Raw genomic sequence first — 27,579 nt, 5'->3', positions numbered from 1 at the left:
GATCGCAGTCATATATCCCAAGCGTATTATAATCGTAATAAAAGGCATAGTTCAAAGAGAAAGTCTTGTTTCGGACAGAAGAAAAGAATCACAATTAATTTTATGAATCGGAAAATTTTATGAAACCAATTTATGACGATTCGATGATTCCTCTTAAAATAGGGATATTTATGACCTTCCTAACTAAACGTTTTGTTTGATGTTGATGAAAAAATGAATCCTAAGTAAAAAATTATACTATTAACTGAAATTAAGTATTATTTGCCCTAAATACATATTCTCCAAAATTCCAATTCCTAAATGCATGTGGGATGTTGCACCCTATGTTACCAGCTTTTTTTCAAACTATTTTAATATTCCACCACAAGATTCTAAAACGAAGCGTTGGACGAGTTCTAATTGCAGTGTAATTAAAATACAGTCAAGAAATAAAATTCATCAATTAAATACGTTATCTATCATTCTCCTAACTACGCTTCGATCGGTTGGCAGTGTCTGTTCATATTTGTACACCGTTTCATGGTACTTGGCATTCAATTCGGGGTCTTCTGGACCCCATTCGTGAGTAGGCTTGAAGCAGTTCAGTATGCGTTCGCGCCAGGTATCCTCCTTCCGGCTGAGGAATGCATAAACCGCCCAGGCTGGAAGCTGGAGAACGCCAGCAGCGAAGACGCACCATCCGAAGGCTGGAAATAAAAATCGTCATTTGTCTTACTATTAGGGTCGATGTTCTAAACACCATACCGTACATCCCATCACTATAGACGTAGCCATTGAAAGTGATTGGCTTGTATGTCGCGACGTGATAAATCAAAATGGTAGCCAGCAGAACGGGTGTGACAAATCCCCAGCAGATTCTCCAGTAGAGTCCGGTTTTGATTCCCAACATAAACTCGATGTCCCGACAGAGCCTCCCAACTCCGTAGATCCAGGAGAAGGTAATAATTTCGAACACAGCCAACACCAAGGCGACGAATGATGCGCCGTAGAAATCGAGGAAATCTAGCAGATACTGACCACCGGGTGTTGTGTAAATAATTCCAATGCTGAATCCAATAACTGCTATCACGAAAGCCACCAGCGATGGCTTCAAATGGGGGAACCTATCGCGGACCACTGTCATAATTGTGGTGGCCATTCCAACGTTGCTCCCTATGCCCAGAACAAACAGCATCAGGAAGAAAGCGACAGCGAAGAATTGGGACCAGAATTTGAACTTCGCAATCGCATCCGGGTAAGTGATGAAGGCAAGTCCAGCCCCTCCGCGAACAACATTACTAACGTCTGGCGTGTCCATCACGTGAGCCAGGTGACCAATGACCCCGAAAACGATGATCCCAGCTAACATTGAAGTGCATGTGTCCAGAATTGATACGATCGTGACGTCTCTGAAATTCATGGAATTCTGTCAGTTTCTATTAGCTTTTTTAATTGTGGATATCGAGCTACCTGTAAACGTTGCTGGAGAATCGATTGTACGATGAATACATGATCACATTGCCGAAGCAAACTGTTAGCGAGAAGAACACCTGAGTTACGGCCGCGTACCATACTTTGGCTTCGAAAATTTTGTCCCATTGTGGTTTGATGAAGTACAACATCCCGTTGCCGGCGCCTTCCAATGTGCAAGCTCTCACCAGTAGAATGACCATCACCACATACGGGAAAACGGCTAGGAAGTAAGCTACCTTCCCGGAACTTTTAATTCCTGAAACATAAAAGTCAATGAGCATTGATGAAATCTTGAATTAGTGGATTACCTTTGATGAGGGTCAGACAAATGCAGATCCATGGCACCATGAGGCATAGCACCAACCTCCAATCGGGTGTTCCAATGCCATCATCGAGGGAATCGGCTTCCTTTAAGACTTCTTTACTGAAAGATTTGAACACTTCATCAATTACAGTAGGATGAACGTCAAGAGCAATGCATTGACTTACACGAAGAACAACTCAGCCGAGGAGACTTTCGTCGCGTTCGAGTTCTCTGCAAAATTCACCGCCAGCCGGGAGTCGATGCAAGTTGCATTCCAGCTGTCCCGGCACTCACTCCACGGCAGTGGATCATCGAAGGAAGCGATCAAGTAGCGGACCGTAACTCCCATCAGCGAAGCGTAGTAGGTCATCACTATGAACGTCGCGTACGTCTGACCGTACCCAATGCCACGCATCGCTGGCGAAGCGTCGTATACATCGATGCATCCCCGGCTCGAAAACTGACCGATCAGCATTTCCAGGTAGTAAATCGGACGGCCCACTAGCAGCAGCACTATCAGATACGGTATCACGAATGCACCTCCTCCGTTTTCCAACGCGGTAAAAGGGAACCTCCAAACGTTGCCGAGACCCACCGACAAGGCGATACACGATAGCAGGAATTCGATATCTTTGCCCCACTTGTCGCGCTGGCCTTTGTCGATGCTCTTCACCAGCTTCATCTTAGGTGCTGGGTACGGATCACAGATGTTCGATTGCTTCGGCGAGGTGGTGCTGATCAGCGATGGATGGCGGGCTGATGGCTTTTCGAAGCTCGAGCGATCCTGTCCTAGACGATGGGGTTCATCGTGTGTGTACGCTGGGTTGGATAGTGCCATCGTTTATTGATTTGTGTTCGCATTGAAACTGTACACTGTTGCTAACTACACTTCGGTTTCTACGTTACATCAGATATCATATAGTTTTTTGATAAGTAGACAACGGAACTAATTGCGATTACTACTGATTGTGAAATGAAACGATATTGACCTGAAAACTGTGAAAAGAAACGATATTGTACCTACAAATTACGTTATTAATTCTAGTAGTTTCATGCATACATATCATCACAAAATGGCATAACTTTGTGATGATTTAAATCCCGGTAATAAAGAATTCAGATATTTCAAATTATATTAGAATATAGGTAAATATCCAAATTTTTGTTTTTGTTTTCAAGGCTAGATAATGAACTGAAACGTAAAAGGCCTCTATGATTCAACAAATCATCATGAAAAATTAGAGGTGGGTTATATCTGAGATATTACCGCAAGATAGACGTAGGACTACCGTCGGCTTAGTGTTGTGGCACCGCTGGAAAGATTGTCTTATGATACAAGCGCTCCATTGCAGTGAACGAGAGAACCGGGGCACCAAAACGTCATTGACAACGAAATAAAAACAAAAAGAAAGGTTGATGAGTATACAAAAAATATAAGATTGTGAAATTAATTCAATTTGAAATCATTATTTATTTGGCGTAAGTATGATTGAAATTCTAGCATTCAAATGGTATGAATGAAATGTAAATTAAATGTAGAAAACAAGAGGATATTAGGCGGAAATTAGCTGGTCGAAGGGAAAGGGAGTTGTGGCATAGCGTGAGCTACTCATGTGAGTAATAGTTTGTTACATAAAAAGTTTATTTTTTATTGAATAAGATTCATTGCAGAGCTGCTAATACAGAAAAAGCTGCTTCAGAAATCTGGTTCAAAACAACGTCTGAACTAGACATCATTTGTTGAAAGTTGCATTTAAATCAATTCTCAATGAACAAATAGCAACTCCAAATGACCAGAGACGAACCAGCCTACGGCTGAAAGTCTCTTAAATAAAGACAAAAAAAAAATTCAAAATGAAGTCGACAAATGACAAAACATGAGTATTTTTGATTCGAATGAAAGCTTGTATTCCGTATGGGTTGGAGGAAATATGAGCTTTCCATAGCATTTGGGATTTTTTTTGACTCAGGCGTATCTTATGAAATGGGCGTATCGAATTTAGTAAGAGAAATCTTTGATAATTTATATCTAAAAAACTATGAGTCGTAACGAAATAGTGTCTTAAAAAAGCTCTATAACTATTTTTAAGGCACTATTTCGTTACGACTTGATATTGAAACGTGAAAAAAATATACACAGAGAAAAAAATAGCATTTTTTTTTAATTTAAAAAAAATGATTTGCAATATCTAAAATAAGTATTTTTTAATTTTTTTAAAATTTTTTCATATAAAATAGTGGAAGTGGAAATTTAAAAAATCAGTCGAAGATGGTTTATCTATTTTTGACGAACTTTGTGGAACATCGAATTTTTATGAATTTTCGAAACTTCGAATTTTGGTGTGTTAACAATCATTTTTAGCCACAAATTATGAATTCTGATGTGATTCAAACCAAAAAAAGCTCTTCATCAATCTCCTTCTAAATGCAACCAATCTCGAGATATTCAAAAAAATATTTCTAATTTATTTTTTTTATAGTAAATAGGCCCTTTTAATATGTTTGTCTATACCGTCATGTTCATGAACTTTTATAAATTTGCCTATAATTTCCAACAACTTTTCCAAATACATCATTATGGTAAAAATATATTCAAACATCGTTCATCAGTCAAACAATCTTCCTAACAGAGTGAATAGTATATCACAGTATACCACAATTGACTGCCACAACATTTTCTCGTGTTGTAGACCGTTTACGAAAAACGGTAAGAAATGTTCATCTGAAAAAGGTTTTTTGGTGTGTCAGTGATTGAGAAACTTAAGTTAATGGGAACGGAGAAAATAGAATTTTTATTTTCAAAATATTTTGTTTTCAATGAATTATTATTCCAAAAATTTGATTGATATTTTTTAAAGAAAACATGAACAATTCTTTGACTTTGACTTAAGCTTTGAAATTCTTTGACTAAAATTTTGTAGGTCTGATAGATTTTGTTTTGAAATTTGGAGTTTTTTTTCAACTTTTTTTTTCGAAAATCTTAATTTAAAAATTTTCTACAAAATGTTGGTTAGAGAATGAAATGTAGGAAATTATTTGAGTTTTCATTAAAAAAAACACAAACAAATTTTTGAAATAAAATTTCACTGAAATTTTTTTTTTCAAAAATAAAACTCCTTTTTATCGTGTTTTAAAATTTTTTTAAAAAAATATATAAAAAGCCCTTACAATTACCAACATGTTACCCATACAAAGGAAGATGGACACCTTTACAGGGAACAAGTTTTTCTGATTCTGATGATATTTTTCACGTTTTCTATTACTATTAATGTTTAACTCGTAACATTTTTATGTATAAATTATCGCGATTTACATGTTCTGAAAAACTTTATTCTATTTAGAAACATGTCAATATCATGTCAAACGCGAGAATTTACAAACAAAAATGTTACGAGTAGAACATAATTTTTTCAGGAGTCTTCATACAACAATTCCTTATATTCCAGAAACTATAAAAATTATAACGTTGACGTCTTCGACAAATATTCATTTTTTAATAAGATCTAAAACTTTATCAAATACAACATATCGCTATCTTGACTTTAAACAAAATTATGATTAGTAGTATTTTTTTTCAAAAAAACATGACAAAGTTGTTGTTAGAAAAAAAAATTCCCTGTAAAAGTGCCTATCTTCCGACGCATGAATGACTTATTCAGCGAAATTTTTTTCAATTATTTTTGGTATTTTTTATGAAAATTTAAATTATTTTCTACACTTGATCCTTCATTCAGATTTTTGTAGGCATCACAGTTTTCAATTTATAATTTTTTGTAAAAAATTAAGAAAATAATTTGGCCCTTTTTCAAGAAGTAGCCTTATTCAAGTTCCATTTTCATTTCCCTTGGATGATTTTTCGGTTTCCAGAAAAACTCAAATTTTAACGTCTGCGACACTAGAAGTTCGATGGAGCAAATATTCTGCATTGGGTATTTTATCTTGTAAATTAGCATTTCGCACGAAGCTCCATGTTGACGGTACCGTCGAGCTGGCCACCCTGTCTCAACCGGTTCTACCGTTCCAATGATAAGCTGTCAGCAGCGATGATGTGACGTATAGAAGCTGTAGGAAAAATGAACATAACAAACCAAAACAACAGGAGAACTAACGCGTAGTGAAATAGTCAGAAAAATAAAGTATAGTAGCATTCAGGTGAAATTTGATAAAAACTTATAATCTAGTTCTAAACCTACTTACGAACTAGATAAGGTAAAATTACTTATATTAATATATTACGCTAGAGCCTAATTATACTATTAAACCTACGAATTACTTAGGATCTAGATTTAACCTAAAATTCGACGGTGAATTGAAAGGCCAACCTATTGAACGGGCCACTGAAATGTAAGTATGCGATACTTGGTGGCACTTCAGCTGTGCTGGAGTCGCCGATTCGATCGCCGATCGTGCATGGATATGCATTCGATGTAAACCTCACTCCCGTGCATCGTCGAGAGCCAGTGTCGCTAGTCGGTCATCATCGCACTTAACGGATAGCATGGCCAGATTGCGGGAACGCCAGGAGTTGGAGAAACAACGAGCGGAGATTGGACTGGAAAAGAAGTTCTTGAAGGAGCAAAAGGAACTACTGGAAGTTTCGATTGCCGCTGAGGAAGAGAGAAGGAGCCGAGTGAGTCGAGTGAGTCGAGCGGACAGCATCGGAAGAGTGAACGATTGGATTGAAAATAGCGCGAATCCACAATCTAGCGCGGCAGGCGGAAATCAAATGCCAGCAGCTTCGGAGATCCAGCAGCATAATCTTCAATCAACTGATTTGAATTCCGATGCGACAGTAGGAGGTATTGCCGAGGAATTTCCCTTAGCTGCGCCGTCCGACGTTAACATCCCTCACCATAGTTCCCCTCTTCGAGATCGAACCATCCCAACATTCGACACTACAGAAGATCTAAGCCACCTACTAGTGCCTACGATAGAAGATAACGTGGATCGGCGAGATACTATGAATCTGGTCCGTGACTTGCGAGCCAGATTGGAGCAGTGTTTAGCGCAGTCGGAACCAACCGTCCCTCACATGACTCACTTACAGCGACAATTGGAATTGTGCCGGATGGCAATGGAAGCGATGCATTCAACCGTACATCGTTTGTCAATAATGCCTCCAACAGGAGGACTGACTACCGAAGGTACAACTGGCGAAGACGGACTGCCGCGATAGAGCGCAAAATCACTTGGTGTGCCGTCTCCTAGCGTATTACCTTCTAACCCTAATCCTAACGTATCACCTGGTAAGTGTCATGCCTCTGAAAATCAAACCGATCAAGCGAAAGAAAGCAATATCTCTCAATCAATACTATGTCCAACTATGCAAACTCCCCGAAACGAGCAGCAGCGTTTAGCCCACGCGCACTCAAATATAATAAAGAATCATACTATCTTGCAAAAACAGACTAGTCAATGTACACCTTCCTCCTTCGTATCAACTCAATTGCCCCCCATACCAGAGTCGTCAGAAAAACAGCTTGCAATGCAGCAGCCTACGATGCAACCATCAATGACTCCGCCTTCGGTTCAGTCTTCAGTGATGCAGCCATCAGTGCAGCAACCTACGCTGCCATCGTTAGCGCAGCAATCTTCCACTCAGTCGTTAGTACCTACACTTCAGCAAATTTCTCTGCAGAATCCTCAAATGCAGTGTCTCCGGGTGCAATTTCTGCCGATGCCGCAGAATTCAACGCAGCATCAGTGTCTCAGCATCTACCGGTAATGCAGGTTCCAAGGCAGCCTGCTTCGGTGCAGAAGATTCCAGCGCAGCAGCTTCCGGTACAGTCCACTCCGTGGCAACCTTATAAGGTACAACGATCTCCAGTGCAGTATCCACATGTGCAGCAACCACCAGCGCAGTATCCACAGGTGCAGCGTCATCCGATGATGCAGTATTCAGTTCAGGATTTACCTATACGACAATCCCATATACAGCAACCTCCGATGCAGCAGCATCCACTGTACTATCTTCCTATACAGCAGCCCCCAGCGCAGTACCCGCAAACGCAGCAGTCGACGATCCAGCCTCAAGCACAATTTGCACCGATGCAGCAGTCAACGTATCAGTCTCCTTTACAGCCGCTTCAAGCGCAAACTCCACCGACGCAGCATCTTCTGATGCAGCAGCCTTCGACTAATAATCCTCCGAGCTCTTGGGAAGAACCACCACCAGATTGGAACCAGGACGAGGGAGAGTCGATACCTACTCCACGACAACTTACATCACGTCAATCTTTGGCGCGCGATCTTCCGACGTTCTCAGGCGATCCAGCCGAATGGTCGATATTTATCTCCAATTTTGAGTATACGACGACGACATGCGGTTACACTCACGGGAAGATCATGGTTCGGCTCCAAAGATGCCTGAGAGGCCGTGCACTGGAGAGCGTTCGAAGTCGTCTTGTATTTCCGGCAGCAGTACCGCAGGTGATAGAGACTCTACGCATGAGATATGGGCGACCAGAGTTGCTTATCAACGCTTTGCTGCAGAAAGTTAGAGCTATGCCCGCCCCTCGAGGAGATAAGCTGGAGGCTCTTATCGAATACAGGATGGTCGTTCAAGACCTGTGCGATCATATTCAAGTAGCTAACGAGAGAGCGCATTTGGCGAATCCTACCCTACTACAGGAACTCGTCGGAAAGTTGCCTGCGGATCAGAAATTGATGTGGGCCGGCTACAAGCGAGGACGTGCTGTAGTTGATTTGAAAACCTTCAGTGACTATATGACTGGGGTGATGCAACACGCTTCAAGCGTAGTGCTGTATGAATCGGACCCACGAAAGAACACCGCAAGAGATAAATCGAAAGTGTACGTCAATTCACATAAGGCCGACGAGACAGCCACTACAACGACAACCCAGCTTAAGACCAGTAGGTGTTTACATTGCGAGAAAGAAGGTCACAAGCTTCGCGAGTGCCAAGCGTTTAGAGCGCTCTCAATCGATGATCGATGGCGACGGATTAGGGCACTAACCTTGTGCCAAATTTGTCTGTATGGACACGGCAGAAGAGCATGCCGTTTTAGCAGCAAGTGCAACGTAAACGGTTGTCAGTTCAAACACCATCCATTGTTGCACGGGAAAGCAACGACACCAGTAACGCAATTAGCGAATATCAATACCCATCGGCCCCAGGATTCCGGTGTTTTGTTCCGGATCTTACCCGTGACGTTGTACGGGAAGTCGGGCCAGGTCAACACCTTCGCTTTTTTGGACGAGGGGTCATCATTAACCCTGGTCGAGGGCGGTCTGGTAGCGCAGCTTGGCATAGCAGGAGACTCGCAACCACTTTGTCTGAGGTGGACCGGGAATACGTCAAGAGTAGAGAAGAATTCAAAGACGGTGACGATTACTGTTTCGGGATTGGAACCACAGCGTCGTTACCAATTAGTGAATGCCCGCACGGTACAGAATTTGGACTTACCGATGCAATCCTTCGATGTAGAGAGGGCAACAAAGAGGTTTGCTCACCTGAGGCAGTTGCCGATTCAAAGCTACCATAACGCTAGACCAGCAATTCTGATCGGGTTAGACAACCTGAAGCTGGCAGTGCCGTTGAAGACGAGAGAGGGAGATGGATCCAGACCGATCGCTGTCAAAACGCGATTAGGATGGTGTGTCTACGGACGTCAAGGTTCACAGGTCAACGAAGGATTCAGCTTCCATATCTGCGGCTGCAACAGGGACGACGAGCTACACGAAGCTGTTAAACAGTTCTTTGCTGTGGAGGAGAGTGGAGTAAGGCAGCTTGGGGACTGTCTCAGCGCGGAAGAACAGCGAGCTCAAGAAATGCTGGAAAAAAAGACGAAGCGTATCGGCCGACACTACGAAACAGGTTTACTGTGGACGGAAGAAGAAATAGAATTACCTGACAGCTACGGTATGGCATTGCAAAGGCATCAGTGTCTACAACGAAGGATGGACCGCAACCTAGCTCTACGTGAGAATATCAGTCGTCAAATAAAAGAGTACGTAGAAAAGGGTTATGCACATAGAGCGACGCCGGCCGAATTGGAGAATGCGAACCCCAGGAAAGCTTGGTTTTTACCATTGGGAGCAGTTACGAACCCAAACAAACCTGGAAAGGTGCGACTCATCTGGGATGCAGCGGCGAAGGCCTCCGGTGTATCACTGAACAGTGTACTGCTGAAAGGACCGGACCAGCTTACCCTCTTACCCACTGTACTTTTCCGCTTTCGTCTGTACTATATTGCTGTTAGTGCAGACATAGAACAAATGTTCCACCAATTGGGTATAATACAGGATGACAAAAACTCATTACGCTTTCTGTGGAGCGATACTGCGGATGGGCCGGTCCAAATCTACCTGAAGGACGTTGCGACGTTCGGTGCTACGTGCTCACCTGCTTCGGCGCAGTACGTCAAAAACGAGAATGCCCAGGAACACATCAAGCAATACCCAAGAGCTGTCGAAGGAATTTTAAAGAGCCACTATGTCGACGATTACCTCGATAGTTTCGGCACCGAAACGCAAGCGGTGAAGGTTTCGGCAGAAGTACGGCTGATTCATCACAACGGAGGATTCCATCTACGAAACTGGAGATCAAACAGTGAAAGGGTCCTAACGGAACTCGGAAAACCAGCGGTAATAGACAGCAAGAACCTTAACCTAGATTGCGGCGAACAGGTGGATCGCGTGCTTGGAATGCTGTGGACCTCAAGCTCTTCTCCACCCGTATGAGCGATGAAGTTACGAATCTTCTGCACCATGACACCCGACCGACGAAACGTCAGGTACTGCGGTGCGTAATGTCGTTGTTCGATCCCCTGGGATTACTTGCGCCGTTTATAATCCATGGAAAGGTGCTTATCCAAGAATTGTGGCGAGCTGGAACGCAGTGGGATGAAACAGTAAGCGATGAAGTGTTTGAAAACTGGATCCGCTGGACAAGGATGATAGAGTTCATTTCAACATTGAGAATACCCAGATGTTATTTTCCCCGAGCCACAAAAGACGCGTATGAGGATGCTCAGCTTCACGTATTTGTCGATGCAAGTGAGATTGCTTATTCGTGTGCAGCTTGTATCCGAACGACCGTAGGCGACTGTGTGTTAGTTTCCGGAAAATCGAAGGTAGCTCCGCTAAAACCGATGTCCATCCCGAGGCTCGAGCTGCAAGCATGCGTCCTTGGGGCGCGTCTTCTTAAATTCGTGCAAGACAATCATCCGGTCGTGTTCTCCAAGAGATTCCTTTGGACAGACTCTTCGACAGCAAGATCTTGGATACGGTCGGACCCGCGACGCTACAAACCCTTCGTAGCTCATCGGGTAGGCGAGATATTGGAGATCAAGGATGTCAGTGAATGGCGGTGGGTACCGTCCAAACTTAACCCTGCAGATGAAGCTACTAAGTGGGGCCGAGGACCTTATTTCCACTCAGATAGCCAATGGTTTAACGGGCCGGATTTCCTGCGACTTCCCGAGGAGAAATGGCCGCAAATGACTGGAACGGTGGAGGTGACAACCGAAGATGCTAGACCTTCGGTGTTGTTTCATTTCGCGATGGAAACAGTGCTGGATTTCGAACGATTTTCGACCTGGAAGAGGATGTTACGCACTACGGCTTACGTTCTACGTTTCTTCTTCAACATCTCTAAACCGGAACAGAAGCGGTGCGGATCCCTTACACCATCTGAACTGCTCGACGCTGAACGGACGATAATGAAGCTGGTCCAACGAGAAAGCTATCCAGACGAAACGGCGGTTCTTGAACAGAGAGATTCTCAACAAAACGGTCATGGGTCCATTGATCGAAACAGCAAGCTGTACCAATTAATGCCCGCAGTAGATGAAAATGGTTTGCTGAGGCAACAAAGTCGTGTAGCTGCGGCAAAAGAATTGGAATTCGATGCCCGGTTTCCATTCATCCTGCCACCAAAGCACCGAGCAGTGAGACTTCTGGTGGAAGATTATCATCGTCGCTATCGACATGCGAACAACGAAACCGTCGTTAACGAACTGCGCCAGCGCTTTACCATCTCGAGTCTACGTCAGCTTGTTAAGTCAGTGGTCTATAAGTGTCAGCTGTGCAAGATCCGCAAGGCACGTCCCAGCAATCCACCGATGGCGGCACTTCCTCCAGCCCGCCTAGCGATGCATTACCGTCCGTTCACCTACGTAGGCCTGGATTATTTTGGCCCGTTCCTGACGAAAGTTGGAAGGTCGAACGTGAAGAGATGGATCGCCCTCTTTACGTGTCTCACCGTTCGGGCTGTTCATCTTGAAGATGCCTATAGTCTGTCAACGGCTTCTTGTATCTCCTGTGTACGACGATTCGTCGGTCGTCGAGGGTCGCCAATGGAAATTTTTAGCGACAACGGTACGAACTTCCAAGGTGCGGAACGTATACTTCGTGAGCAGATCGACAAAGAGTTGTCTGTGACATTCACCAGCACAACGACGAAGTGGAGTTTCATACCTCCCGGGGCTCCACACATGGGGGGCGCTTGGGAAAGGTTGGTACGGTCTGTCAAGTCGGCTATGAAGGATGCATACATGGAGGAGAAATTAAACGATGAAGAACTTTCAACGCTGGTTGTAGAAGCGGAGAGAACGGGTAATTCGAGGCCTCTGACATACTTACCCCTTGACTCCGAGGAGTCAGAAGCTTTAACACCCAATCACTTCCTTTTGGGAAATTCTAGTGGAGCGAAGCAGACTGGTGTGGGGATTAGCGAATCCCAAAATAATTTGCGGGAAACCTGCGGTGGAATTCAACGGCAACTGGACAAGTTCTGGCAGCGTTTTCTGATCGAATATCTACCGGTCATCCGTAGGCAACCAAAATGGTTCACCGAAACCAAACCTTTGCAGGTCGGCGATCTAGTGCTGGTTGCAGACGGAGGAAAGCGCAACGAATGGGCCCGAGGCAAAGTGACCCAGGTCTTCCAAGGCTGTGACGGCAAGATTCGGCAAGCCTTAGTGCGAACGCAACAGGGAACTATCAGGCGGCCGACATCAAAACTCGCCGTGCTCGACGTGGATGCTCGTGCTGTCCCAGGAGACGGTGGGAAGCACTGGGGGGAGGATGTTGACGGTACCGTCGAGCTGGCCACCCTGTCTCAACCGGTTCTACCGTTCCAATGATAAGCTGTCAGCAGCGATGATGTGACGTATAGAAGCTGTAGGAAAAATGAACATAACAAACCAAAACAACAGGAGAACTAACGCGTAGTGAAATAGTCAGAAAAATAAAGTATAGTAGCATTCAGGTGAAATTTGATAAAAACTTATAATCTAGTTCTAAACCTACTTTCGAACTAGATAAGGTAAAATTACTTATATTAATATATTACGCTAGAGCCTAATTATACTATTAAACCTACGAATTACTTAGGATCTAGATTTAACCTAAAATTCGACGGTGAATTGAAAGGCCAACCTATTGAACGGGCCACTGAAATGTAAGGAAATGAAATGATAATGCTATCTGAAATTAATGCCAAATTAATTTGCAGTTTGAAGCAGTTGAATAAAACTCGCTACAGGAATCAGTGCGTTGCCTTTCTTTGCTGTCGTAACACTCCATATGAAAAATCGAGATGACCATTTTCAAGTCCCAGAAACAAAAAAAAAATCGAGTAAACAGTAGACTCGACGTTTCATGCAATTTATAGACATTTGGCAATAATTTTTTTTATATATAAAAATATAAAAATAGAAAATCATCATTTCAGTTATAGAGAGCCCTTGAATGAAATATCTCTCACAAGACCATTCGTCGCAAATGACCAGATTTGTGGAATAATAACACTTAAATTTTTCACCACGATAATGCCAGCTCTACGATCGATCATTGTGAACGAATTTCTGACCAAAAATGGCATGAGTGTGATCGAACAAGCACCGTACTCTCCAGACCCCGTGTGACTTTTTCTTATTTCCTAAACTCAAATAACCGCTTCGTGGGACCAGTTTTCACAGCATCGAAGACATAAATAATAAAACGCTGCGTGAACTGAAGACAATTAATGTAAATAGCTATAAAAAATATTTCGATGGCTGGATTGTTCGTTAGAAAAAGGATATTGCTTCATGTTCAGTATGAAACGAGCTTAAAACGAGATTCTGCGTTATCATCAGATTGCTCTCATGAGTTCCCTAACAAAGATTGTACGAGATAAAGGAGAAATAAAGTGGAGTTAGTTCTGGACCACCCACCGAAACAGTCGTTTTACTTTTTTGCTCTGTGCACTAAGTGTTTTGTGTTTTCTCCAAGTTCTTCCGTGGCCACTTTCTTCATGAACTGGCTAGTCAAAGTTTGAACATTTCAGAAGGGGCATATTTTGAAATAGACAATATAAATTTAGATGATAAATAAAGTATTTTCTTTAAAAACAAAAATACTATAATACTATGTACATCAAAGCATCGCTGAGTGCGCAGACAAAAAAACCAAAGAAATCAATCAGTAAGCAAGACCTCTTATCCAAGGAAAACAATTTATGCAACCATGAAACAAATTGAAGCTCTCTGTTAATCCAACCAACAATCGATAGCAGCATCATTGCTGGGGTTATATGTTTGTTTGATGAATGCAGTAACTAATGCACTCAAACGTGCTCCACTATGTTTGCATCTTGCTTTGGCCCACCCTTTGCCTGCCTCAATAATGACACGTGCAGAATAAAATACACCACTTCCCACTGACACTGCTAGCATGCATACTCACTCCAACAAAACCAAACTACTTGCATAATTGATTGTTACGAGCGGAAACCATCAAACATCGAACCGTGGTTAGCACTTTGGTTTCAACAATCTGCAGCTCATACAAAGCATCCGACAATTAGAAACTATTAAGTGCAGATTTAACATCCACACTACTTCAGACAGATTGTATGGCTTCACTAGTGTGCACCAATTGACTTTGTTAAATAATGAAAAATGTACCTTTTTCAATCACTACACCGGCCACCTACTCGACAGTTCCACGATTGGAATGAGAATGACCGTTACTGCACCATGGATGCCGGTTCTGATACCGGTGGTCACGCTTTGTTGAATGCTAGATATTTTGTTTCCATTTTTGGGGACTCAAATTTCAACGATTTAGTTACACACTAAAGTAGAAATTCGGCTTTCACGCGATGGGAAATTGTTTCAAAATTCCAGGGAAAGTTTCTGGCTGTATGCATTGGTCTGTCACATTTGTCATGAGATTCAAACTTAGTTCTCCTTTAATCGGACTCCGAAATAGTTGTGTATCCCAAATCAATATATTATGCTCCAATGGGTACACTTAACCGGTGGAATCGGCGGAGGGAGCAAAGCAAAGTCGAGCACTGCGTATCGATTTGTGTATCGGTTTCTTCGTGGTGACAACGAACCCTTCCTGGTCAAAGTGAAAGGAAGTCAGCGTTGAAACCCCACAATAGTTATGTTTTTCATTAGTCCAACTGAGCTGAACTAGTTCTTGTTAACATTGTCGCCTCGTTTTCATCTTTGTTGCAGCGATGCGTTGTATGTTTTTTGTGTGGTTGAGACAACTAGACAACCAGACACATCACTGGTGCCAGATTAGATCGTATTAATCATAGCATTTCTTGTAATCAGAAAATTTCTGTCAGAGACCAATGCAACACGAATCTGCAAATGAATCCACACAATACATAACACACGTAATAACGTAGAAAGACACAGAATAAGTTTCTGGAATATTGTTCCTAAGGCCTTCTAAAGTGATCTAGTTGCGGACTTGAGGTCGTGGTGATTAAAAATATTCGATATTACTAATGATTATTTTATTCACCGTTTTGACTCATATTCCGAACAATTCATTTTAGAAACTAAATTTACTGAACATCAATGGTGTTTTCATACCTATAAATGTTGTTGTAAGGCAAGGTATACCCTAAAGAACATCGTGGTTTTCAATAATACGATTATTAAAAAAATTATTTAGTCTGTTCATATCAGCGAAGAAAGTTATAAAATTCCTGCATTCAGATTTTGAATAGTCAAACTAGGCTAGCTTTTAATAAGTTTTTGAATTTTTAAATAGATTCCCGCTGGATGAACCTTGATTATAATTACCCACCAATACTCGTTTCGCGATTCTAAATTGTTGACTTCGTCTATCGCATTCGCAGTGTATTTTTATTTAAGGACTCAACTTCTTATAATAATGCGATATCATAAGAATACTTGGTGCCATGATACACCTGCTAAACTTTATCCAGTATCCAAAGGTGAACGCACCAACGCAGACTGTACTAACTCTTGTTAAACAATCTGTGATAAGATTTATTGTGTAATAAAGTACAGCCGATATGATGATGGGTGTCATTCAAGGCTGAGATTAAACATTTAGGATGTTGAACATTTCTACTAGAATGCATGTTAAATGGCGAATGGAATACGAAAGCGTCACTATCATTATGCAGACACATGATTAATTTATCGACTGCTCAGAATTCCAATTGCACAATTTCCACGTGACTTCCGGGAAAGCCTGAAATCACCCCTCACTTATCTCTATTATCTCTAATTTTTTAAGAGATAATTTACTTAGTGATAATGTAGTCTGTGTCGGTCTCCGGATTGTTGGTATATATACCGTTTTGTCTCATATTCCGAACACTTAAGCTTTGATGGCTATTAAAAGGTGTCTCATTACTGAAAATGGTACTCTTTCGCAAAATTAATTTGATTTTTGGATACAAAAGAGCCTTCTTTTTCATTTGAGTACAGTAAAATTGATTTACAAATACATATTCATGGTGAAAAACTAAAAATATGTTTAATCACTTTTGTCTCAAATTCCGAACAGCAAAAATGCATTTTTTTTAAATCATTATTTTCAAACTACTGGACCGATTCATATGATCAATATATCAAATTAAATTCAATTAGCTAGTATTTTTTGGAAAAATGTTATGCTCTCAAAAAACAGGATTTTGCTTTTGCAATGATTGATTGTATTTGTTTCTTATAGTTCGCATGGTTTCGGGGCCAAGTGCGCTATATCGGTATCGATACCTGTAAATGATGTTGAAGTCTATAACCCAAAGGATGTCAGGCATTGGAATATTAAATTATTTATAACATTAAAGTTCAATAAATTCAAATTTAAAAATGAAGTGTTCACAATTTGAATCTTGCGTAGAAACTTTGTTCATATTTCAAACACTATTTCTAATGAAGATTTCTGCATAAAATATAATTTAATAATAAAATAATTATTTAATAGTTTCATCCATTTATTGTAGATTCTTACAATTTCTAGCACTGAACATGAAAACAACAAACGAAATAGTTGAAAAAACTACAAAAACTGAAAAATTAACGATGCTTGTTTTTTACAGAATTTTCTAACGCAAACATTTTATAATTGCACAATGGTCCAGGAGTGCATTTATGTGGAAATTAGCATCTAGAGCTCGACTCGATTCTCTAGACAAAAAATCGACAAAGTTGTTACATATGATGAACCGTTCATTTTTATGTTGTCTAAAATAGGTCACCAAAATTTTCAATGAAATAAATCTAACCTTTATAGATAGTTGGACAACTTTTAGAGCTTATTAAGACAAATATTTTGCAATGCAGAACTTGTCAATATCTTCATCCCCATCAATGTTATTGATGGGGTTTCACCCAAAAACTCATGATTTAAATTTTAGTTTACTCAAATACAAAAAAATGTAAGGGGTTGTATTTAGGACACGACCGCATATTTTCGACGTAGAACTACGCAAATATATAATGCAATCCACTTCGAATATTATTTTAGACTGTATCGATGTTTTTGTAATAGATTATGTTCTCCGTTACAAATAAATTTGATGAACTTCCTTTTACGTTGTGAACGGAAGAATTGTGAAACGATTACTTTATTTTACATTTCCTTCTGAAGTTTGCATCTCTCAACTGTACGTACTTCTCGAACCGCGAAAGCTCATTCACCTTTAGTATTTGAAATGACGATTTTCCCAGGCTTCTCAGTTGAAAAGTCCGTTTAAGGGAAACATATTCCGGTCTGCACAACGACAAGCGAGTACAAAAGTACTCAACACCAAAAAATACTCCCGACTTGCATGTATTTGCGAAGCGGATTCCCCCAGGCACATAAATTTTGAAGTCCGTGTTAGAGAAACACAGCTCAGTGGGAAAAAATACCCTCGACTTGTATGCTTTGACAAAGGGGGTTCCCCCAGGCACATCGATTTTGAAATCTGTGTTGGGGAAACCGTAAATTAGGCCAATCAAAACTAGACAGTTAGGGCGTTTAGATAACGCTTGACATTTTACAGTTATTCAATTGTTCATCTCATGAAAAATAACATTTTATCAATTGTGATAAACGCGTACAAATATTTCCTATCAATTGATACAAACATCTTTCCGATCTGTTAAGAAATGTTCGAGTTATAAGCATTCGAAATACGGGTAGGGTTAGCACATAAATCTGCAGAATAAATGTGTGGGAAAAAAGGAAAGTCTTCCAGTTTTCATGAATTTAAATCGTTTAGAGATTAGTGAATTGTAATGTATAGCATATCAAACAAATCAAACAATTTCCGATTCGATTGGTATGTAAATCATGAGAATTCGTTTACTATGAAAATAGTTATTAACGTTAACTTTATTTCATAAAAACGTGACCTGTTTTCTGATTTGGCACCCTTCCTGAAAGACGTAGTTCTACGTCAAAAAACAACATAATGTTGGAAATTCCACATTATGTAGAGTCTTTCAAATGCCGTCAGCGAACATTTTTTATATTTGTCTCAAAAAGAATGACAAGCGAATGAAGAGAGCATATTTTTTGGGAAGAAATATCAATAACATTGAGTAGAGTTCAGATATTGACAAGTTCTTCATCGCACAATGTTTGTATTAGTAATCTCTAAAAGTCTTCTGAAGACAGTTTGCATGTAAAATTTGCAATATAAAAGTTAGAGCAAAAAAACAATTTTTTTATTGTGACCCTCACGCAACTTAGGAAAAAAATGTTATATCGGTTATTTCAATAGATAGAAAAAAACTTTATTCTAAAAAGTTTTGCCAAATTACTGGGTCTATAACATTGTAGAACTATGGTTACCTCTATCTATAAAGATAAGAAAGTTAGAATTTTCATTTCATCGTAAATTTTGGTCACCCTCTTTTTGACAACACCAAAATAAGCGCTTTATCATATGCAACAACTTTGTCGAAGACAGTTTTTGTCTAGAAAATAACCGTCAAGCTATAGATGCTAATTTCCACTTAAATACATCTCCTGGACCATTGTGCATTGGTTTTGACTGTCACTTTTTTGCAAATGCTCAATATTATAAATAATAGGCTGTATCGATACCTGTAAATTATTTTAAAATGAAGGTTATAACTCAAAGAATTTTAGGGTTTTGATTATTCAATTATTTGTAACATGAAAGTTCAGTAAATTTACATTGCAAATTGAAGTGTTCGGAATTTGAGGTTGTTCGGAATATGATTCAAAACGGTAATTGTATCAAAACTTTTATTTCCTGCTCTCGATGTTGATTGAGCGTGGAAGACAGTGTTATTTGATTAGACAAATGCCATATATGCTATACAGACAATCCTGATTGAAGCAAAGACAGTGTCAACTGATAACATAAACTGACGATTACTTATCACGTTTCACACCGATATGTCGGAATGTTTGATGATAAGGAAATTGCTATCTATCTGCTATCTAAATCGTAAAAAAGTACAATGCTATCAATGCTATAGAGAGGTAATTGGAGCATATCACAGTCGAATTGGCGAATCAGTGTAAAAGGTCATGGTTAAGAATATTTGGACTAGATGTAGGAAAATGAGTTTTTTTGTTCAAAACATGCATCTCTCATAGCATTACCAACTATAATATTCCAAAATCAGAATGAACGAAAATAAACATTGAATAGGGTAGATCGTTCTAAAGCAATCAACTAAATTGTAATAGCCATTCAGTGCCTAGAATATTCGGTTTTTGGCGACTTATTAATTTAATGTTATTGCAAGACTCTTGAGCTAGTCAGGTAATAGAAGAGCACTTCAGATGCCAAATCTTTTTTGGCACATAAAGGGTGATCTTAAACCGAACGATACTAGCATCTATACTTTCCTTTTCATTGTTTTTGTTTCCAGAATATTTCTAATCTTTATTTTATCCCGATTATATTGAGAGAATCAATGTGGAGTATGGAAGAATTGAGAACATTACATAAATTCTCGCAGAAATTGACGCCAGATCTCTCAAGCTAAAATAATAATATAAAATTATAATATCAACTCACTGTGGTTGATTTTAATTCTGATAATTTGAAAATCAGGAATAATAAGGATTATTCCGGAAAATCTCGCAAAAACGAGTAATTATCTGACAAGCAGTAATACCAGGTAACATGCCAAAAAGTTTGGGAAATCATGAAAAATCAAGAAGGTTGGCATTACTGATTTTTCATTCGAAAATTTCAATGAGAAAGATGGAAGAAGTAATTAATATCTGTTAAGATAGTTTTCATTCATTATAGTTATCAATTGTCCAAAGAATTCATACAAGAATTTTAGTTTTTGTTGCTGATTTGTGATAATCATTCAAGAATGAAGCACTTGCCTTGAACAATACGGTTTTTTACAGAACATATCCAATAATCAAAGAGGTGTTTTTTTCGTTTTTGAGTTCTTATTTTTCAATGTTAAGGTAAATGATTTTGGTTTGTCCATCATATTGATCATGGTTTGTCCACTTTTTTGAATGCTCTAGTTCAGCGCACCTGTGTCAAATTAGTTAGGGTAAATGATCTTGGTTTGTCCAATTTAGGGTGTTTTCACGCAACTAGCAAATGTAAATCAATTTTTCTTCTCGAAAATCACAAAGGGGAACTGGGGGAAATGTGGCCATCCTAAGAAACATGCCCATTTCCTGTGTTCACATAACACTAAAATACCCGTTCTTCGAAGAATATTGTAGCTCAACTTATTGTAGTTTAAGATAGTAAACGGTTTTTATTATAAAAATTGAAAATAGTACATTTTTTATTATTAGAAAAAACGTTGAAAAATCGACCATTTTTTTAGTGAGGAGGTAAAGATGTCACCTGTGGGGGGCAAAGTGGTCACTCGCACATATCACGCTAGAAGAGATAGATTTATGCGTGTTTTCTTGGCCAAATTTGTTTAAATCATTATTGAAATAGTAGGTACATGTATGAAATGAGCTAGGCCTATTCACCAAAAATCGTAATTGAAATTTTCTCATACGTACAAAAGCGTAGTGGGAAACACATAACGTTTTTCAAAATGAGGTTTGGTTTTGGTTGGGGTGGCATATTTTTCCTGGGTCAAAATCACAAAAGGGACCCCTATAGGAGCAGAAGGTGATAAGGTATATCAGCTTTTTAAAACAGAACATTGTCAGTAGTAATCTCCACTGACCACTTTGCCAAACAATGAAATGCGAAATATGGAGATAATCGCTGAACTTGAACAAAATATCTGTTCACCTTCAGGTCAAATAAACTAAATTTCACTTGAGATTCCTTAAATTCGAAACGCACAAAACTACGGCTGAATGGCTAATGAGGGAGCGTTTTTTGTTTTTATTTATTTCTTGACATGCGACAGCTCCTCCGTAGTACAGGGTGACTCGAAAGTCATGATATTCTTCAAACATAAGATGACTATCAATACTGCGTTAATAGTCAATAGTTATACTACCAAACAAGCAGGTGACCATTTTACCTCACGTGACCACATTACCCCCACTACCCCTATAATCAATACGAGTTTGGGTTTGTTGCTAATATTACCATAAGGCGTTGAAATTATTTAAAATTTTATGTTTTTTAACGACTTTCCTCATAGAGAAATTATGATCATGGTTTGTCCACCTCTGATCATGGTTTGTCCAAAAAATGATCATGGTCAGATCAAGGTTTAATTACCGGCACCTGGTGGGGAGCCCATCCCGAAGATCTTATAATGTTGTATCGAACAACTATTCTCTCAGTGATGGAGTATGGCAGTTTCTGTTTTCAATCAGCTGCCAAAACACACCTCATTAAACTCGAGCGAATTCAGTATCTTTGTCTCCGTATCGCGTTGGGATGTATGCCCTCAACGCATACCATGAGTCTCGAGGTTTTGGCAGGCGTACTCCCACTAAAAGATCGCTTCAATTTATTATCTCTTCGGTTCCTCATCCGGTGTAAGGTTATGAACCCATTGGTGATCGGAAATTTTGAGCAGCTTATCGAGCTAAATTTTCATTCTGGATTCATGAGCTCATATCATGAATTCATCACCATGCAGGTTGATCCTTCTTCGTATATTCCCAACCGTGTTTGTTTTTCTGACTACATCAATTCCTCTGTACATTTTGATCTGTTCATGAAGGAGAAAATCCATGAAATTCCAGATTATCTTCGATCGAGGATCGCTCCTACGATCTTCAATGCAAAGTATGGGCGTGTCAATTGTGATAATATGTACTATACAGATGGGTCCTCAATGAATGAGTCCACAGGATTTGGAGTGTTCAACGAAATTTTCAGCACCTCCCACAGTCTTCATAATCCTTGCTCAGTGTATATTGCTGAGTTGGCAGCAATTCACTGGGTGCTGGACAGCGTCGCCTCACGACCTGTTGAACACTATTACATTGTAACGGATAGTCTTAGCTCTGTCGAAGCTATCCGTTCAGTGAGGCCGGAAAAGCACTCGCCGTACTTCCTTGAGAGAATACGAGAAATTTTGAGCGCTTTATCCAGACGCTGTTATGTCATTACCTTTATCTGGGTCCCTTCACATTGCTCCATTCCGGGTAATGAGAGGGCTGACTCATTAGCAAAGGTAGGTGCAATTGAAGGCGATATTTATCAGCGTCAAATCGCCTTCAATGAATTTTATTCTTTAGTCCGCAAAAATACCATCGCTAACTGGCAACGCAAGTGGAATGAAGATGAATTGGGCCGGTGGTTTCACTCGATTATCCCTAAGGTTAGCCTCAAACCATGGTTCAAAAGTCTGGACTTGAGTCGGGACTTTATTCGGACCTTCTCCCGACTCATGTCCAATCACTGTTCTTTAGATGCGCTGCTTTTTCGTTTCAAGCTTGCCGACAGCAATCTCTGCGTTTGTGGCCATGGTTACCACGACATCGAACATGTTGTTTGGTCGTGCGAGCTATATCTTGTCGCCAGATCGAATTTAGAAAACTCGCTTCGGGCCCGAGGAAGGCAGTCCAATGTGCCGGTGAGAGATGTGTTGGCTCGGTTAGACCTTGATTACATGTCCCAAATATATGTTTTCCTTACAGATATCGATCTTCGAGTGTGATTGTTCTTACATCCTTTCCCCCCCATTTTCCCCTCCTTTTCGTCCTTCGCGAGCTATCGGTTCCCTAACATTAGAATAAGTTAAATACATATTAGATGTGAGGATAGTTTAAGAATTCAGTGTGATGTGTGAGTATGAATGTGAAAGTGAGTGTGAGTGTGAGTGTGAACATGGTTACAGTCTCCTTACATCCTATCCTTTTCCTAAGGAAAATGTGTCACCCTTCTAAACTCGAGTCGACCGCGAGTAATCGGTTTCCTATTTCATTAACCGTAGAATTAAGAAAACATGTTAATAGTAAAAGTATAGTTGAGAGTTTGGCTTCTTTAAACCTATGTAACTGAGCCTGTACAAATAAACGAATTATATAAAAAATATAGATCAAGGTTTGTCAAAAAAATGATCATGGTTTGTGTGGTTTTAAAAAACTCCATTTTTGAATGAAAAAATTGTTGCATTTATTATCATTTGAGTTTACTGTCGTCATATCCTTCCACAATTAAGACTTTTTTCAGAATATTGCATTTTCTTGTGCATTTTAAAAGAGTTCACCTCAACACACTCAACACATAGAAACTTTATTTCTGCTATGCACGAAGGACACAACAAACAAACTGGAGAGCGCCAAACGGTTGCCATAGAAATCATGTGGACAAAACAACATTAGATCCATTCCAGCGTGACGTGACAAAGGTTTGCCTAACTAAAACAGGTTTTTTCTTTGATGTAGAAATCACACGATTCCCAAATGGTAAATGATTTTAAAGTGAAATTGAGAAAATTTCCTACAAGAATCTTCAGTTGGGGAATATTTTTCAGTTGAATTAAATTATTGCCAGCCCAATACTTCTGTGACGTGACAACACTTGTCTTTTTGCGGGTTCCGACTTTTGAACATTGATGTTGTATTTTCAGTTCCGTTTCAAAACATATACTTTGCTAAACTTTGTTCTACGATTTGTTAATGAAAGATGAACGTAGATTCCTGTATACACAGTTTATCAAAAAACTCGCAAGAACATGCATTTTGACGGCATGCATTTTGTGACGTGTGCGAATAAACAGTCTCCACGAAGCGTTGTCACGTCAGACAATCAATAAGTTGTGAATTTCACCGCATTGTAGCAAGCGGTATACTATTTTTTATGTTTTATATTACTCTGAATACTTCTTACTTTCTTCTGAGATCTCTCCTTTCCCTTCCAAACCTCCTACCTACCCTCCTTTGTATCTCAGGAACGGTGCTTCCTACTGAATTTTCAATAGTGTCAAACGAAAGGTGTCATAACACTGACAATTTGATAATATGATGACTTTTTTATGGCTCTCTTCATTCTAGCGTTTTAGCGCCATTTTACATTTTCATTCTTTCAAAAACAGAGAAGAAATATACTCGACCTGTGCACAAAATGTTCTATGTTCTTTTAGATTGTGATACATTGCGAAACAAGGCAATTTAAATTGTTTATGGTATGTTCATCGAAATAAGTTATATAAATTGAATCTTCCTGTGATACACGGTATGTCTTTATTTGGGAAAAGTCGGGATGGTCCTAAACCGACCTCCAGTTTTTATATCGTGATTGTTTAACACGTTCACTCTGGCGCTTGCCATCAATGGCTAGCACAATCCTGGTTCATCGAGTGGTGCTCACTACAGGGGGGGGACGCATTTGATTTTGCTATCAGAAACTTTTGATAAACTCTTTGTATGCATCCGCGCACATACATGTTCGAGGGCGTTTATGTTTGCGTGTTAAAGATGACTTTGACTTTGACGTTTACTTTGACGTTTACTTTGATCGTTGATCGTTGATGTTTGCGTGTGCATTTGTGTATGCACTTTCTCTGTATAACTCCACACACGTCGCTCTAGAGCTAAGTTCTTTCCACTCAAACATTATCCCCCTTTCACTTAAATCTTATCTCTCACTATCAAACATTATTCTTTCTTTTTATTCCTCTTCGCGCACCCATGCATATATGCCAAAATTACAATTCACGCTCGTATTGTGGGATTCCATGCCATTCAATACTACGATGAGCAAACCGGAAGTTGAAATAAGATTATATTTTATATTATGGAATCTACGTTCATATATTGTTGATAAAACATAGGGTAAAGATCATTTGTATGTTTTGAAACGGAACTGTAATTGATCAAATTAATCATTAATGTTCAACAGTCCGAAACAGCAAAAAATCAGGTGTTGTCACGTCACAAAAATATTTGAAACCCAAAATAAAAATCTCAAATATAAAAATGTTTGAACCTATGTTCATCTGATAAACTAAAAAAATGCTCTATTTTTGTGACGTGACAACGCTTCCATATACCTGTTTTTGAAATGCTTGTTTCTTATAAATTACAAAATGAAACGTAGGTCTACCCACGGCTCTTCAAGTAAGCATTTACTCATTCATTCAATGGTATATAGACATTGAAGTTTGGTTAAGCATGTGCAGAGATATCTCAAGAAACATAAAAATAGTGAAAACCTAAAATATTTTAAATATAATTATGTAGTCTTTTAAACTCGCCTCTCTCAGGTTGTAGCATAAAAACTAACTTTGGTACAAATAATGTATGATAAATGTATAATGCTTATTCGAATAACGTTTTCAATTTTCTCCTAAAACTAGATTTAAAATTTGGTTCTCTGGTGCATAACCTCATGGAATGGGTCATTAGTGAATCGGACAACTCATGATCAGATTTCATCGAATGCGTTAATTACATGGTTTAGCCAAGTAAATCTAATACAAATGGTGTGCCACCCTTATGTTTACAATATTTGTAAGTGTTATAATCCAGAAAAGGTCTGAATACGTACCAAATAATCATCTGGCGATTGATTAAAAGTTAGCTCAAGTGAGGGGTGCATTGATACCAATAGAATGTGGATTTTACAATCCTTTAAAACATGTGAATCCGTAAAAATATACTATAAAACTACTAACATAGTACTGAATATAAAAATACTACTAAATAAAACTATCACGAAGAAGACAATATTATTTATATATTTTGAAATATTCGAATACCTAATTTGTCACAAATGCGCTGAACTATAGCATTGAAAAACGTCGACAAACCATGATCATATTCTCGACTGGACAAACCAAAATCATTTACCTTATCCGAATATTTCAAAACATATAAATAATTTGTCTTCTTAATGATTTAAAGTAGTTTTGTAGTATTTTTTACGGATTCACATGTTTTAAAGGATTATAAAATCCACATTCTATTGATGTCAATGCGCCCCTCATTTGAGCTAACTTTTAATTAATCACCAGATGTTTATTTGGCACGTATTCAGACCTTTTCTGGATTATAAACAGTTACAAATGTTGTAAACATCATGCTTGCACACCATTTGTATCAGATTCTCTTGGCTTAACCATGTAATCAATGCATTCATATGACCTCAATTCTGATCATGAGTTGTCCCGCCTTATGGTAGAATTAGAAACTAGAGAATTAGGGCTTTTCAAAAAACCCAAACTTTTTGCATTTACTAGTTGCGTGAAATTGGACAAACCAAGATCATTCACCCTAACATGTTTTCAGTCTTCGCTCACTATTCCTATTCCTACTCCTATTCCTATGCAGTCGTCAAGTATGGGTTAGAATTCACAAGCGTCACTAATCTGAACGAATCTAAATCTGCATTGGTGAATTTCAATCAATCTGTACAGACAAAGGAGGAAACCTGTTACGGCTTCTCTGCCGTAAGATTCTTACATACCCAGCAAATATTACATTGCAGAACAGTAATCTAACAAAACCGATAATCTTCCGATTGAAATCAGTTGAAGATAATAACTTCAGATCACCAAATTGCACAATACTTCCAAATTGTTGCCACGAACACTACATGCATTGCGTCTATTAGATTTCTCAATTTGCTACCTCACTCGAAACAGTCATTTACACAATATAATTGCTTGGTGCAAGCTTTGAGCATAAAACAAAACCAAAATGATTGATAAAAACAGATTTTCCGCTGACCGAATCACGCGCCCAATCGAGTGTCGTTGAACGCTTTACAATGGCAATTATCACTCGTAGTCAATTGTTAATCAATTTTAGATTCTGCTTATCGTAGCATAACCGCCGCGATTCGGCGCGGCGATCAAAGTCCTCGCCGTCCACGTTACAAATCACCCACTGACACTCGGTTCGCGCCTTTCACATTACAATCACAGTGATGCGAACCGCGCACGAGTCTTCACCAAACAATCCCACAAATCACAATTAGTGTCACAATCTATTGCCAAACTAGAGATTAACTTCTCCGGCTCCGGGATTCACATAACAACAACTCCGCGTCGATTCACCGATGTTACAACACTGAGACAACAACGAAGCGCAAGCCGGGGCTCCATTCGAAGGTTGATGTCACACAAAACTAGGCGCACGCGATTTGCGCGACTCGATACAATACGCTTAAAGCTATGGGACGGACGCTGCATACGAACCCGCGGAAAGCTCAGCTTTGG

At 39.4% G+C, this 27,579-nt stretch overlaps 3 protein-coding genes across 18 annotated transcripts in view; 2 read left to right on the top strand and 1 right to left on the bottom strand.

The window, feature by feature from the left end:
- Positions 1–139: 139 nt before the first annotated feature.
- Positions 140–27,470, bottom strand: LOC129764604 (sodium-dependent nutrient amino acid transporter 1-like). Of its 15 annotated transcripts, none has more exons than XM_055763839.1 (8): positions 27,249–27,470; positions 26,826–27,034; positions 3,024–3,097; positions 1,942–2,752; positions 1,761–1,876; positions 1,450–1,708; positions 745–1,388; positions 140–686 (listed from the first exon to the last, which is right to left on the bottom strand). In XM_055763839.1, exons 4-8 carry the CDS (start codon positions 2,592–2,594, stop codon positions 439–441), a joined length of 1,920 nt encoding a protein of 639 aa, XP_055619814.1. In that variant the 5' UTR covers positions 2,595–2,752; positions 3,024–3,097; positions 26,826–27,034; positions 27,249–27,470; the 3' UTR covers positions 140–438. The 15 variants fall into 15 exon arrangements, with proteins under 15 accessions (XP_055619814.1, XP_055619813.1, XP_055619817.1 ...); XM_055763838.1 differs by having other exon boundaries at positions 27,253–27,470; XM_055763842.1 differs by having other exon boundaries at positions 27,296–27,470.
- Positions 7,481–10,459, top strand: LOC129766018 (uncharacterized). The gene has a single exon (XM_055766479.1). The coding sequence runs from the start codon at positions 7,481–7,483 to the stop codon at positions 10,457–10,459; it is 2,979 nt and encodes a 992-aa protein (XP_055622454.1).
- Positions 10,787–27,579, top strand: part of LOC129764603 (uncharacterized) — a 33,561-nt gene continuing 16,768 nt past the window's right edge. Inside the window, exons 1-2 of one of the 2 annotated variants that reach the window (XM_055763831.1) lie at positions 10,787–13,046; positions 13,115–13,181. In XM_055763831.1, coding sequence (XP_055619806.1) covers positions 10,870–12,864 — 1,995 coding nt within the window. In that variant the 5' untranslated portion in view covers positions 10,787–10,869 and the 3' untranslated portion in view covers positions 12,865–13,046; positions 13,115–13,181. Of the gene's footprint in view, positions 13,047–13,114; positions 13,913–27,579 lie in introns of those variants that run through there. The other variant, XM_055763830.1, reaches the window with a different exon arrangement.

The sequence above is a fragment of the Toxorhynchites rutilus genome, chromosome 2, assembly GCF_029784135.1.
Source record: "Toxorhynchites rutilus septentrionalis strain SRP chromosome 2, ASM2978413v1, whole genome shotgun sequence".
NCBI classification, from domain to species: Eukaryota; Metazoa; Arthropoda; class Insecta; order Diptera; family Culicidae; genus Toxorhynchites; species Toxorhynchites rutilus.
Note: the sequence above shows the minus strand (reverse complement) of the source record. Positions and strands in the feature narration are given on the sequence as shown.

Excerpts from the sequence above, each read along its gene's own strand:
- LOC129764604 (XM_055763837.1), bottom strand. The coding sequence starts at position 2,594 with ATGGCACTATCCAACCCAGCGTACACACACGATGAACCCCATCGTCTA. Across the intron at positions 1,709-1,760 it reads TTGTCTGACCCTCATCAAAG|GAATTAAAAGTTCCGGGAAG; the intron begins GTAATCCACTAA and ends TTTATGTTTCAG. Across the intron at positions 1,389-1,449 it reads TTCTCCAGCAACGTTTACAG|AGACGTCACGATCGTATCAA; the intron begins GTAGCTCGATAT and ends CATGAATTTCAG.
- LOC129766018 (XM_055766479.1), top strand. The coding sequence starts at position 7,481 with ATGCAGGTTCCAAGGCAGCCTGCTTCGGTGCAGAAGATTCCAGCGCAG.